General features: G+C 37.2%; 2 protein-coding genes across 2 annotated transcripts in view; both read right to left on the bottom strand.

The window, feature by feature from the left end:
* lin52 (lin-52 DREAM MuvB core complex component) overlaps positions 1-4,281 on the bottom strand; it is a 14,895-nt gene extending 10,614 nt beyond the window's left edge. The window contains exons 1-5 of the mRNA XM_037694697.1: positions 4,256-4,281; positions 2,765-2,839; positions 2,637-2,674; positions 2,448-2,514; positions 2,195-2,278 (exon numbers count right to left, since the gene is read on the bottom strand). Coding sequence (XP_037550625.1) covers positions 2,195-2,278; positions 2,448-2,514; positions 2,637-2,674; positions 2,765-2,839; positions 4,256-4,274 — 283 coding nt within the window. The 5' untranslated portion in view covers positions 4,275-4,281. The remainder of the gene's footprint in view (positions 1-2,194; positions 2,279-2,447; positions 2,515-2,636; positions 2,675-2,764; positions 2,840-4,255) is intronic.
* Positions 4,282-5,256: 975 nt separating this feature from the next.
* pomt2 (protein-O-mannosyltransferase 2) lies at positions 5,257-10,892 on the bottom strand. The gene is made up of 21 exons (XM_037694511.1): positions 10,586-10,892; positions 10,436-10,520; positions 10,248-10,352; positions 10,049-10,157; positions 9,640-9,748; positions 9,127-9,286; positions 8,926-9,032; positions 8,766-8,848; positions 8,392-8,501; positions 8,252-8,315; positions 7,937-7,997; positions 7,776-7,854; positions 7,534-7,685; positions 7,362-7,453; positions 7,195-7,271; positions 7,025-7,096; positions 6,866-6,925; positions 6,689-6,794; positions 6,473-6,613; positions 5,652-5,763; positions 5,257-5,413 (listed from the first exon to the last, which is right to left on the bottom strand). Exons 1-21 carry the CDS (start codon positions 10,888-10,890, stop codon positions 5,308-5,310), a joined length of 2,295 nt encoding a protein of 764 aa, XP_037550439.1. The 5' UTR covers positions 10,891-10,892; the 3' UTR covers positions 5,257-5,307.
* Positions 10,893-12,748: the final 1,856 nt, after the last annotated feature.

Here is a 12,748-nt window from a genome sequence, read left to right as displayed (position 1 = left end):
GGTGGGGGGGGGGGGGGGGGGGGGGGATCTTTGGTTTTGTAGTACCTGGTGCATTGTCACCTGGTGACGGTTTACCTGTTGATCGTGCACCAGGGGGGGGGGGGGGGGGGCTGGCAGGCAGTGTATAAACTGTTGTTTTAATATAACATGGAAGCTTGATGAGTTTCAACTCAAAAGAGAACTTTTCCCAAATAGACAAAACATATTTTGAATTAGTGAATCATTTTTGAATTTTAGAAAATTAAAAAAAATCTGATTTTTATGAAAATGTTTTTTCTCACTTAAAAAAAAAAACTATTTTGAACAGCAGCTACACAGCAAAAGAAAAAAAAATCATAATGCACATAGAATGCAATAGCTTGATCTGGAGCACGATTTTAGTCAAAAGTTTTTTCTTTCAAGCATGTCAGCATTTAGTGGACAGTCATGTATAACGCCTCCAAATAAACAGCACATCCGAGAGAGTTAAATGATAGCCAGCAGATTGTAGCCCACAAGTGGGAAAATGCCAAAACCACTGACTCCAGCAGCCACCCAACCAGCCGTCTCAGTAGCTGAGGCCCTTCAGTGAATCCCACAGGAACACTCAGCTTTCAATTACCTCCAATAGCTGCACTTATCAGACTCTTTCGCTTTCCCCTGAGATTTGGGGCTTGATGCCCACACTCACACCCACGACTGGGGCATTCATCACGGGGTGAGGAACAGCTGGGGCCTGAAGAGGAGGCACGCGCCAAATCCCTCTGGGACTAACCGGTCCAGCGTCTCACGGCCACACTTTGGAGGTGCTGGTGACAGGACCGTGTGTTGCATCTATTCCTAGCAATTGTTTAAACATAAACGAGTCAGGAACCTGCATTAGTACGGCTTGAATTCATTTTCTCGCTGCAGTGTGGTGGCTGAGTTTTCACTGCTTGATTGTGCTTTGCCCATTAACCAGCTCCCTCTTTAATGATCCACATGTTATAGGAGAGGGGCAGTAAATCCTGTCTTCTGCCAAGTATGTTTACGGGCAGTGAAGAGTGCACAAACATGATGAAAAAGTAGCTGAGATTTACAGGGCCTCCCCTGACAGCTAGGAAAAGGAGAAAATTAAACCAGAGAGCATTAACAGGCACCGATTACAGGGCTGCTCTGACACCAATAATAACCATCATTGTGTGCCGTCATGCCGAGGTGCATGACCTGACTGCAAAGCCTGCAGTCCTGCACCGATGACAGCCAACGGCTTCACACCACAAAGATTACACTCTTCTTCTGGTTGAGAGAAGTCAAACAAACAAAATGTATTTTTTATCTACCAGTAAATAAAACCGCAACATGTGACCTATGCAAATAAACGTGGTTTCTGCTTTAGGTTGTACCGCTGGAGCAGAACTTTGAAATTCAAATCACACTAAAGTCCAATTTAATGACCTTTTTACGTAAACAATTTTCACTAATGCAGCTATTAACATTTGATCAAACCCTCCACTAAAAACTTTAAGTATAAACCTTTTTTTTGTATTTATCTAAGCACCACTTAACACAAAATAAAAGATTTAGAAGATACAGCTGCTATCCATCTTGCAGTTTATTCTCAGATTATTTTTCGTAAACTTACCTGAAAAAGAGACCAAACTTTTTTTAAATTTTACGTATATCTCACCGACATAAAAGGCGGAAGTACAATTCATCGCTTTTGCACTAAAATCATTCACACCAATGTTTTGCTTTATAATATCAGCATTTAGCTACATCCCTCTAATCCACACTCCAGAAGGATTAGGACAATATAGGTGGGAGGGAATGGATTAAATAAAGAGATTGTGCATCCATCAAATTCTTGAGCAGTTTTTGCATGAGCTCTTACTGGCATGCGCTTATTTTTTACTTTTTGTTTTGCACAGGACTGACCTAAATCCACTGCGTTAAACGTCTTCAAAGTCAACTTCTTTTTACTAATTTTTATACAGTTATAGCTTCGACAGTATTTATTCCGTTTCTTTAATAATGTGAGGTCAATCTGGTTTGAAGGTGAACACAATTAAGGCTGCTGTGAAATCAGACACAATTAATTCAGTAGTAAAAAGCCTGAGTGGACTGTTAGCGCCATCTAGTGGTGATTGACTTTAACACATGGGTTTCACAACTGTTTATTGGGAGTTGCCAGAAACCAGCTGACCAGTAACTTTTTTGTTATTCTTGTACTTACACTCCTCTAAACCCAGTTGGTAAGCAAGGTTCTGCAGTCCTTTGACCTTCTCCATCAGGTTGGCAGTGGTCAGACTCCCAAGCTCTGCAGAATGATTGCAGGGCATGTATCAAAACGATTTAGCTACGTGCAGATAAATCCAATAAATTAAAATTCTTCTTGAAAGGATTACAGATTCTGTTGATACTCCTCAGTACAACAGTTTTAGCATAAAATGCTGCAGGCACACATAAAATCTACTAAAATAATCAACCTTTTAACATTTCAATGTCCTCGGTCTCCAGTTCAGCCATCCACTTGGGAGGGGAGTTTGTAATTGGCTGCAACAGAAACAGAAGAAAAGACAATCTCAGCAGACATCTCCTGCTTTTGCATCGCAGAGTCAAGCTTGTTTCTTCATCTTGCTTCAAAATCACAACCAGCGACAGCAAAACGAACTCACATTTTTATAAGATGCAGCAAATTCTGCAACTCCTGGCACTGTGTGGGAAATGGCAAGACAATTGAGAATAAACATAAAGTAATGCTGTTAATGACAAACAAAGAGAAGCTGAATGGATAAAAACTTACACTGTTCTGGCCACAAGTCTGGCGATGCTCTGTCCAGCCGCTCCAAACTTATCAGGGAAGTTTCAAACTCATCACCTGACAGGATTAGACACAAAGATGCAAAAAAAATGTAATAAAGAGTATCGGAAAAAATTATCACAAAGGTTTTTCTTCCCAGAAGTCGTTCATAACGCGAGTACATAAATGCTCCAACTAAAGTTAACTATGACATTTACTCTTCTTTAAAAGAAATAAGGGGTTCAGAATCACACAAACGGGTTTAAAATTTTGATTTGTTTCAAATAATGTGCTCAAAACCACTTCAGGTTTGAAGTGGAGAAGCAAACATAACTTCCAATCTGAGCTGGATATAGTGCATACATCATATCCTTTGCTGTTATTTTACTAAATTTTATATAAACAGAATACTAATGTGCTGTCACTCACTTAGTTAAAGATGATTTGTCTTCTGCATAAGACTGAAAGTGGGTGTTGGTATCATTTCTCTTTGCAGAGCACCATCAATTCAAAGATAATGGTGGATTTTATTCATACAAAAACTGCTTGCTTCAAGTTCTTCTGTATTTCAACTTGATTAAAATTATAACTTTGTAAGAGCATTCAAAAAAAAAAATTAATCCCTCTCTTCTTCCAACAACTTATGTATCTTCCTGACAACACACTTCCTCTTAAAAATCAATTCAGTAATAGATTTATTAGCGGGGTTTGGAAATTAATTGAATCATTCGAATAAAACTGAGCAAATCAGTCCCTAAAAATAAAACTACTATGGGATGAAGGAAGTTTTTAATATTTTGGTACCTACATAAATTTAGCACATTTTCAGCTTGTCCACTTTAAGTGGGGAGGAAAAAGGAAACGTGTTCAAGCCACACATGCGTTTTAAAACTGGATAGATTCCTAAATAAAACGAATCCCATATTTCAAAACTGATTTTCATTTAAAATGCGTTTTTAATTACAACACCTTCAACTCTCGCTGAGTTCATTTAAAATGGAAATATATTAGTTTATTGAACTGTATTATAAACACTACAGCATAACGCAATCTGAACAAGACATGTAGGAAAACCGAAACTTCTTGTCTGCTGCCGCCATCATAAATCATCCGTTTAAAATGACGTTGTTCTGTAACAAAAACACCACGAATTGGTAAAAATACGAACACAAACTGAGTTTGTTACGCCTGTATGTAGCCAAAAAGTTTGTTAAAAGCTGGTAGTGTGTGAAACACCAGCTGTGAGTTGCTTTTCTACGGCAGCTTGAAGACAGCTGGTTTTCCTTGAACATTGGTGGGACACAAACACCAGCAGAGCCTTTAGTCAACGGAAAACCACCTCCAACCAAATGAAAATACAACATTAATGTGTCTATCTTTCTCCTCCGGGTGTTCAATTAAATCCACAATGTATTTGTTACCAATTTGGTGCGTTTCAAATGGTTAAATTGACGATTTATTAGCAGCGTATCTGTAAAAGGAATTAAAATTTACCTCCATTCGGAGACGCCATCTTCACTATGATCACGTGACAAACGACAGCCAATAGCAGTAAACGTTATTTTGTGCTTCAGAGAAAGACCACAAGGGGGCGCCCGAGGATCACATCAACCAAAAGTGTTTTTTTTTTAATTGTTGAGAAAAATGGAGAAGGGAAAAATGGGATTTTTTTCAATTTAACAAATTCTTATTATTATTAAAGTGTGTTACCTTTTGTTCTTCATTATGTGCTCTTCTCCAATATGTTTTATGTCTGCAAAAACTGGATATGTTCAATAAAAGCCTAATCCAAAGTGTCAAAAAAATCAACTATTCTGCTTTTTTTTTTTTTTAATTTCACGACCTCTTCTGAGTTCTTTTACTGTATCCAGAAAATGTTTAACTTATTTCTTAAATTAACAGTTTATTAGGTTATTTTTATTTGTACACATTTCTTATTTATTTTTTCTGTTGAACTATCTTGTTAGACTTTTTCCCTGATGGATTATTTACAGTAAGCACAAGCAAGCAGAGAATACAAGAATATCATCTTTTATTGTTCTCTCTAAAAATGTAAACATTTAATCAGTAGTTGTACTCCACAGTACTATGTCAAATTACCATGAACAAGAACAGTGCATTCACAAATAAAAAAAACACTCTTACATGTCTTGTGATAGCATTAATGAATTTAAAAATAACACACACAAAAAAAAGCAACATTTTGAACCTTTTAAGCATTCTCATCTTTGTTCTTGTCAGGCACTTTTGATTATTAAAAACAGAAGTTGTAGTTTGATGTAAGGCATTTTAGCTATGATTAAAATCTAACTCATAAACTCCTCAACACTGATTAGCACATTTTCAGTAATTTTGTCTTCTAAAACATTCTTCAATAATGCTAGCTTACAACGTATCAAGTAGTATGACAAAAAAACGTGGACAATTAACAATTAAGTCTGTACCTTAAGAAAACTACTTCTGTGTGAACACTTAAAATCTAAAAATCTTTCAGTCCAGAATTGCAGAAATACAAAACATTAGTGTTATGATGCTGTGGGGAATGACTAGAACTCCCAGGAGTCCATCCACTTTAGACCAAACATGGCGCTGCCTGCTTCATGTGCTAGAGGACCCGTCATGCCGTAGGAGAGCGGATGAAAAAGGTAGAAACTGATGGAGAAAGAAAAAAAAAACAGTGTTAGTGGGGTCAGCGGTAGATAAACACTTCTATACTGATTAAAGCTTAGTTGTCCAACTTTAAAAATGTTTAACAAACACTTAAATAAAATAGACCTCTATTTAAAAGAACATTTTTTTGAGCCAGTGGGTATAAAACTTGGTATAAAACACACAAAAACATGTAGTTTGTAAGTGAAATACAAACAAGACATCCCTTCCACCAGCTCACCTGTACAGAACACTAAAGAAGAGTACCGTCAGCCCGCCTTTCTGCAGCCAGTCAGAATAAGGAGGGTGAAGGAGCAGATTGGTACTTCTTAAAAAGATGTCCAGTGTCATTCCTGTGAAACAAAGAGCACTTTACTCAGGACATAATTTTCTTATATTTCAATAACTACCCACACAATGTTTTTTTAAAGTAGAACTATACATGAACGTGTATTTTAAACTTCAAATCATACTTAATCAGGTATCTTTTCCATTACTTAAAATATCTGGGGCTCGTTTCTTTCAGCAATAATCTTTTGGTTTAATAAAATATCACAATGGGTTGTATTTTACTGCTTTTCTTCAAGTTTAACTGCCATTTAAAAATAAATGAGAAATCCCTCAAATTACTACTTTCTCATGATTTTATGTGCCTAAAAACCAAAAAGGAACTTTTAGTGATGCTATGTTATTAATTTGTGACGTTCATTTAATCCATCTGAATGAGGTGTTTTATGATGAATAGTTGATGGCATTGAACTGTAGCAAAGGCAGAGGGCACAAAAGATAAAAGGCAATTTGTAAACAGTGATGGAAAGTTTGGGGTTTCTATTTTTAGAGTTAAAAAAAACTCTGCAGCTAGTTTAAAATACTGCAATAAAGTCCTTATGCTATAAACTGCGAGTTAAAATGCAGAGAGCATTTAAATGCTAAATTTGGAGTTACTTTTCTTAAATCTGAACTGTGTTTTATCACACGTCCTTTTGGTGTCAAGTCTCTCTCTGCACCTCTCATGTACAGTCTGAGAACTGGAAATGGGCAACATGCTTCAGACTTTGGTACCTGTTAGCATGCTGCTGAAGAGCATAGCAGGAAAGTAGTGATGGTAGTAGAGAACGCGGCCCATAATAAAGAAGGGGGCATAGTGCAGCAGCCAGCCGAGCAGCAGCAGTCCTCCTCCTCCCTTGAGCACACGTGAATGCTCTGAAATACACACAATAGTTCACAAGGCCTTTATTTGACGTTTAGATCTCCTGATTCTACTGTCACCATCCGTACCAGTTCTTTCTTTGCCCAGTGAGAATCCTCTTTGAACGACTACAGCTGCCACTGCTACCATGATGAGATACAATCCTAAACTGGCCAGATTTATCCACCAAACCACCTAAAAACAGACGATTTGATCAGGAAATGAATCTAGACATCAATATCAACAAAAACATGAGGGTTACTTACAGGGTTTCCCAGCAGGTAAACGCGATACTCTGTCTCATTAACGCCTGAAAATCTCAGCCCCTTCACAAAAAAACCAACAAAAAAACAGACAAACATTTGGCATTAATAATAGTTATTGACCTAAACTGTGTTTTATAAAAACAAAACATATATCCACACCTGGTAGTTGATTGGCCAGTGCCAAGGTTTGGAGTTCATTTCATTATCTTTAGGTTTCAAGCCACTATTACCCTAAATAAACAAACAAACATGTTTTTATTTAAATGGGCAGATTGTAACTAATCAATTTGAAAGCAGGTTGAATGATTCGTTTTCTTGTGGTTACTTACTCGTATCATAACTATGTGGGACTCCAGTAAGATTTCCAGAAAACTGGGCTTCAATACAGAAAGGCTGATGTTGGGCACTGCCAGAACACACAGAGGGAAATTAAATCTATTTAGAAGTTGTTTTTTTTAACATCAATAACTATAAACATAAATATGTTTAATCATACGTTTGGGATTGATATGATCCTCAATATTCCACTGAGAGCTCGAAGTTTCCTTCAAGTAGGGACTGCAGGTCACTTCGACCTGCTCCCAGCCCCTGGACAGAAACCAAACTTCAAGCACACGTCGACTGTCTGCACACAGAAATAAATCAGAGCGGAGAAGGTGAAGCTTTACCACTTGGGAAGAGTCTTTCCAGAGGAGTACAGCACACAGCCCGTAGCCTTGTGCAGAAAGCGAACTTTGCTGCGCAGAACTTTCACCAGATCGCCTTTCCGACCGCCGCACACTTCCACCTTCCACAGATCATTAGCATCCCCGGTTCCGTTCTAAGAACAGAAACAAAAGTAGTTTAAATCTGATTAAATTAAAATAAAACAAATAAAAAAAAAAAAGGTTTATGCCACAGGTCTACTCACAGCTCCATAACCTGTAACTTGAAAATGTTTCTTGGTCAGAGGAGCTTGATGGAGGTGACTGTGAAGGTTACGGGTTGTTCTAAAAAAAATAAAATAAAAAAAAAAAAAGTATAAAATTTAAACAGGGACTTCATTCGGCAAAGTAAACGTGTGCTACTTACTCTTTGTGCTCCAATCGGACGATGTCACCGTGTCGAACCAAATCCGGAGTACCAGACTGAGCTTATTACAGATAAACAATAGACACAGAGTAAAGACACACTATCACTTCACCAGGTGCCTCAGCTGTTAATGCCCTCATTAAAGGGGACAGTTTTTAGTCTTTAGGATGTGATGGAATGAGGCCAAACATAGCACTTATGGTGGTTCTGAACTAAATGAGAGCACAGACAAGCATTAAAAAAACGTGTAACTAATAAAGTTGGGATTAGGGGAATCTGGCATCACTGCAAAGCTGATCATCAGAATGTTCTTACAATCATCATCTTGTTTGTGAACGAGCCACAAGTTGTTTTGGTCCTTATGGAGGTAAGTTGTCACCTGTTAATAACAGAAAAAAGACCTTTCAGAATAAAACCGATTACATAGAATTCAGTGTTTCAAAGTAGCGGCTGACCTGCTGCTGCTTTGCCCCTGCTCCCTCTGGGTATAAATGCCAGTGCGAGTGTAAATAACCTCCAGCTATACGGAGGTTTTTCACTGTAATGATGGAGCCATATGCCAGATCTACAGAAGAACATCAACAAATCAAGGAGACAGCATGATCTAATAAACTGGGGAAAAACAAAACTTTTATATTAACAATTAGGTTAAAGATCCAATAATTGTGCAACTGATTCTAAACACAGTCTAACTAAAAAAACAAATGTGGGATATTAAGTTAGTGAAACATAAAGAAGCACATCAGTTAACATGGATAAAATACCATCTTTCAGTGAACAGATTTGCAGCAACGTATTTGGTTTTATTCAAATGTGCGTTTGAACTCACACTCAGGCATGGACGCGTTGTGCAAATTGTTTCCTATTAGCCGGGACTGGAAGGCAGAACTGAAGAAACCATCACCGGGCCCACTAGCAAGAAATAATAATCAACACAACTCCTCAAAAAATGAGGTGCATGTCATCACGCTGAGTAAAGTCACGCTCACCTTTTGTTTAATACAACAAAGTGGGCCGCAAATATTGTAATATAGAGGAAGAGAGGAAGCAGAATGAGCCCAACGACCCGAGCCAGAAAGTGCTTTGCGAAGTCCATCTGCGGCCAGAAAAAAAAAAAAAGATGGGAATGGCAGTGACATTTATAGGTCAATATGAAAATATACAATCGTAGCAAAAGTATTGCAGTTTACCAGTGAAAGGTTCAGGTCTCCCAAAAGTTCCCAGAGGTCCCAGACTGTGCTCAGTCCCACCAGAAGGATGACAAACAGACCCACAAACTTCACCCCGAGAGCCCCAGCAAGATTGATGCCGCACAGCAGGAGCCAGAGCCACCAGGAGGCAGAAAAAGGACTAAAAATATCGATCAGAATGAATCTGTCAGTTTTCTGTTTTTAAAACGTTTACACAGAAAATGGTCTATATTCAGTTTGCCACAAATTAAACATAGAAAGTAAGAAAATGACCTAAGCCTTCAGATTAATGTCATATATTACAACTAACCAATAAATAAATGAGAGTATTAAACATATAAAGCAAAAATTAAGTGTGACGTTCCATTTTTTTTTTTTTTAAACAGAAGCATTTTTATATTTAAACTAAATCCAAGTTGACCATTAGAACAATTTTACTCTTTAAGAAGGCCAGCTGATAAATCTGCTGAGAAACAAACAATGAGCCAAAGAAAATGTTCGGTGGTCTCCTACCTGCACCTCTGTTGGTTGAACTTCACCATGCTCAGAACAGCTCCCATGATGAAGAACATGAGGATGGGGTCTAACAGGATGTACTGGGAGATGGTGATGCAGCCTGTGTCTGTCAGGAAGCAGGTGGAAACAAGAACATATCATTTTAACTAAAACATTGCATTTTACACACAAAAAAATGTAAACACGTTAAATGATGTGAAATTTAATATCATTTATATTCACCTTATTTTGTTTCCTATCTAGTAATAACTATGCACTAATATCAGCGGGATAGACAAAACTTAAACATTTCTTCCATTTTCATATCCCAATACATTGCTATGCGAGACAAACAAGGACATTATAATAATATATCTTCTAAAATGTGATCTAGGTTGTGTAAAAGGTGAAAACTAAAAAAACTAACCAAATATGAGCAGGGTGGCAGTGATGAGCGCAGCAGTGAGAGACTGAGACAGCTCTTGCACTATGAGGTAGGCAAAAACTGGAAGAAAGGAGCCCAGAATGGCACAAAACTGCAAAAAGAGGCAGAACATAAATGGCAGCTACTTTAATATACAGGACCCTTCAAATCTTTGACACAGTCTTTGTGAAAAGCAACATACTCCTCTCATCCCCCAGTAATTGTGATGGTCATATTTGTCTCCTGGCTTTACAAAAGGAAAGGAGCCATCATAGCCAGTAACATAACCAGCAAGACCAATCAGCATCTGCAAAACAATGGAGAATTTATTCCATCAGGTTTGCATGAAAAGTATTAAGTCTTCATAAAAGCATTCTTCAGCCCGCTCACTTTTCCAAGAGGAGGATGAACATCAAAAAAGAAGGTTCTGTTGATGTAGTAGCTTCCCATCTTTCCAAAGTGAGTTTCGTCCCAGCTGAAACACACAAGAGTCATAGAAAGATGCTAATGAGGTGCACGAACCAGAAAGATGCTACTCACCACACATGTGGGGGCTCTGCTATCTTGTAAAGGCGTGTAGCAAATGACAGCCCAACCACCAGCATCAGCCCCACTTTAGCTGGGGAATCATCCCTTCCTCTGGCTCTGGGTGATGAGGAGGAAGCTGATCCATTCCAGGACTGGGTGTCATCTTCTAACAAACGCCCAGCTGTTGGACTGGTTTTGTCCTTTGACACAGGACTGACTGAGTATTTCTGCTTTGCTGGAGGGCAGATGTTCCTGTTTCGAAGTGTGGAAGTATCCCTGGATTTGTCCCATTGAAAAATGCATTCTTCTTTTGCCATTAGGAAGTCAAACTCCAGTCTGAATCAAAGTATAGCTCAAGAATTTGTTTGTACTATTCAATCATGTAAAATAAATGGACTGGTAAAGATTCATACAGCTGTTGAGGTGAGTTGCTGGCATAGATACTCACAAACATGGTGAGCCAGGTGTCTGTCAACACAAGACACATTCATACTACACTTTCTCACTTTACAAACGACCAAACATAAAAGTATTAATTTACATGGTTGTCGTTGAGCTAGTAAGTTTTTTTAATCAAAACTACACGTCTTCAATCTAGAGCCGAAGCAGCGTTCAAATATATGCTAGCTAATAGAGCTAACTGTCTACTATAATACCGTTATTTTATTTATAATAGTTGTTTAGCAGCCCCGCAACGCAAATAAGCTTGTATTTCTTTCTACAACGAAAAGGCTATGGGTACATTGCATTCTGGGAAATGTATTCCAAGCTAAAACAACGAGGGACGCAAACGTATTAATGTCTATGGACGCAAAAACACGGTATTGCAGGATCAGACTCAATTTCCCAAAAACCCTTTGAAACAAGTTCGTCTTCTACGGAAAGCCCGGAGGATCAGTTAGGAAATACTTTGTTTTTAGACCACGTTTGAACTTGAATTCCTGGTGACCCAATTAATTTAGGTCTACTTAATTTGAATTTATTTCTCCTATGGATCAACTAACAAAGGTAATGCAAAATTAAAGGAGCGCTCCGATTAAAAAAAAAACAACCATTTTTTTTAAAGAAAACTTTATTTATCAAAAACAAATACAAACAAGCATGGCAATTCACAATAGTGTAAATCTAAAAAGGTCATAGTAGAGGCAGACTTAGATATGGGAAAATCAAGGCAAAACCTGATTAAAGAATGATAAGGTGAAAAAAAATAAAAAAAGGAAAACAAAACAAAACTACAACAGGGTGGGGAGTGTGGGTTATATATTTTAGGATTAGGATTAGCATGCATTAGTGGGCAGTTCCATTAACATTTCATATAGGTCTTCATATGTTTCAATATGTTTCATAGATTTCAAATATAATTGGAATTCAGATTAAAAAATGTTAAAAACTGGGGATCATATGATCTTAGCACTCTCTGTTTATGAATAAAGAATTTTGCCAGGCAATGATACTCCAAATGTTATCATAATTCTGGAAATTTATAGATTCAGGAAGTGTAATTTTCGGTGTGAAAAAAATAAAAACTATGAAAAAGCGAGTTGTAATTTTTGACCACTAGAGGGAGACATTGTTCTTCAAAACTTTTTCCTTAAAAAATCTTTTTTTAATTCATTATTTCCAACCATGTGTATTTCTATAATTGTTTTTCTTGGAAATCATACTCTTTTTTTTTACATTATAACAAGCCATAACTGCTTTTCCAAATATTTATATTTTTGTTTACCTTTGTGAAGTGCTCTATTTAATAATTAACCTCTGAGCAACACGATGAATGCAAAGTTTTCATTTTACCACAATAAATTATGCTCCAGAGACTTAGTTTTTCATGATTTATTTTGATGACTGATTGTGATTACAGTCAGGAGGTAAACAAAATGAATGAGCATGATATTGACCACAACTTTACAACAAGGACATTTGTATCAAGTATTTATTATTTTTTTTGAAACGCTTTAAATATTTCAACTTTAGACTCGGTGCTGAGACTTCTGGTTTACATCAGGCGATGATTTGAAGAACACAGTAAAGTAAAGTGAGCATTGAAAGAATTAATAGTGAATATGATATGATACAAAATTCCAAATGAGACTACTAATACTGTATGAAACATAAATTACACAGAAAATCAGCAAACATTTAAATAATGCCCACTTTTACTAAAGTTTAGCTGTA

Source organism: Nematolebias whitei, chromosome 21 (genome assembly GCF_014905685.2).
Source record: "Nematolebias whitei isolate Nwh7 chromosome 21, NemWhi1, whole genome shotgun sequence".
Classification (NCBI taxonomy): domain Eukaryota; kingdom Metazoa; phylum Chordata; class Actinopteri; order Cyprinodontiformes; family Rivulidae; genus Nematolebias; species Nematolebias whitei.
The sequence above is the reverse complement of the archived record's forward strand: the minus strand, read 5'-3'. Positions and strand labels throughout refer to the sequence as shown.

Excerpts from the sequence above, each read along its gene's own strand:
- pomt2 (XM_037694511.1), bottom strand. The coding sequence starts at position 10,890 with ATGGCAAAAGAAGAATGCATTTTTCAATGGGACAAATCCAGGGATACT. Across the intron at positions 10,353-10,435 it reads TTCATCCTCCTCTTGGAAAA|ATGCTGATTGGTCTTGCTGG; the intron begins GTGAGCGGGCTG and ends ATTGTTTTGCAG. Across the intron at positions 7,998-8,251 it reads TCACAAACAAGATGATGATT|CTCAGTCTGGTACTCCGGAT; the intron begins GTAAGAACATTC and ends ATCTGTAATAAG.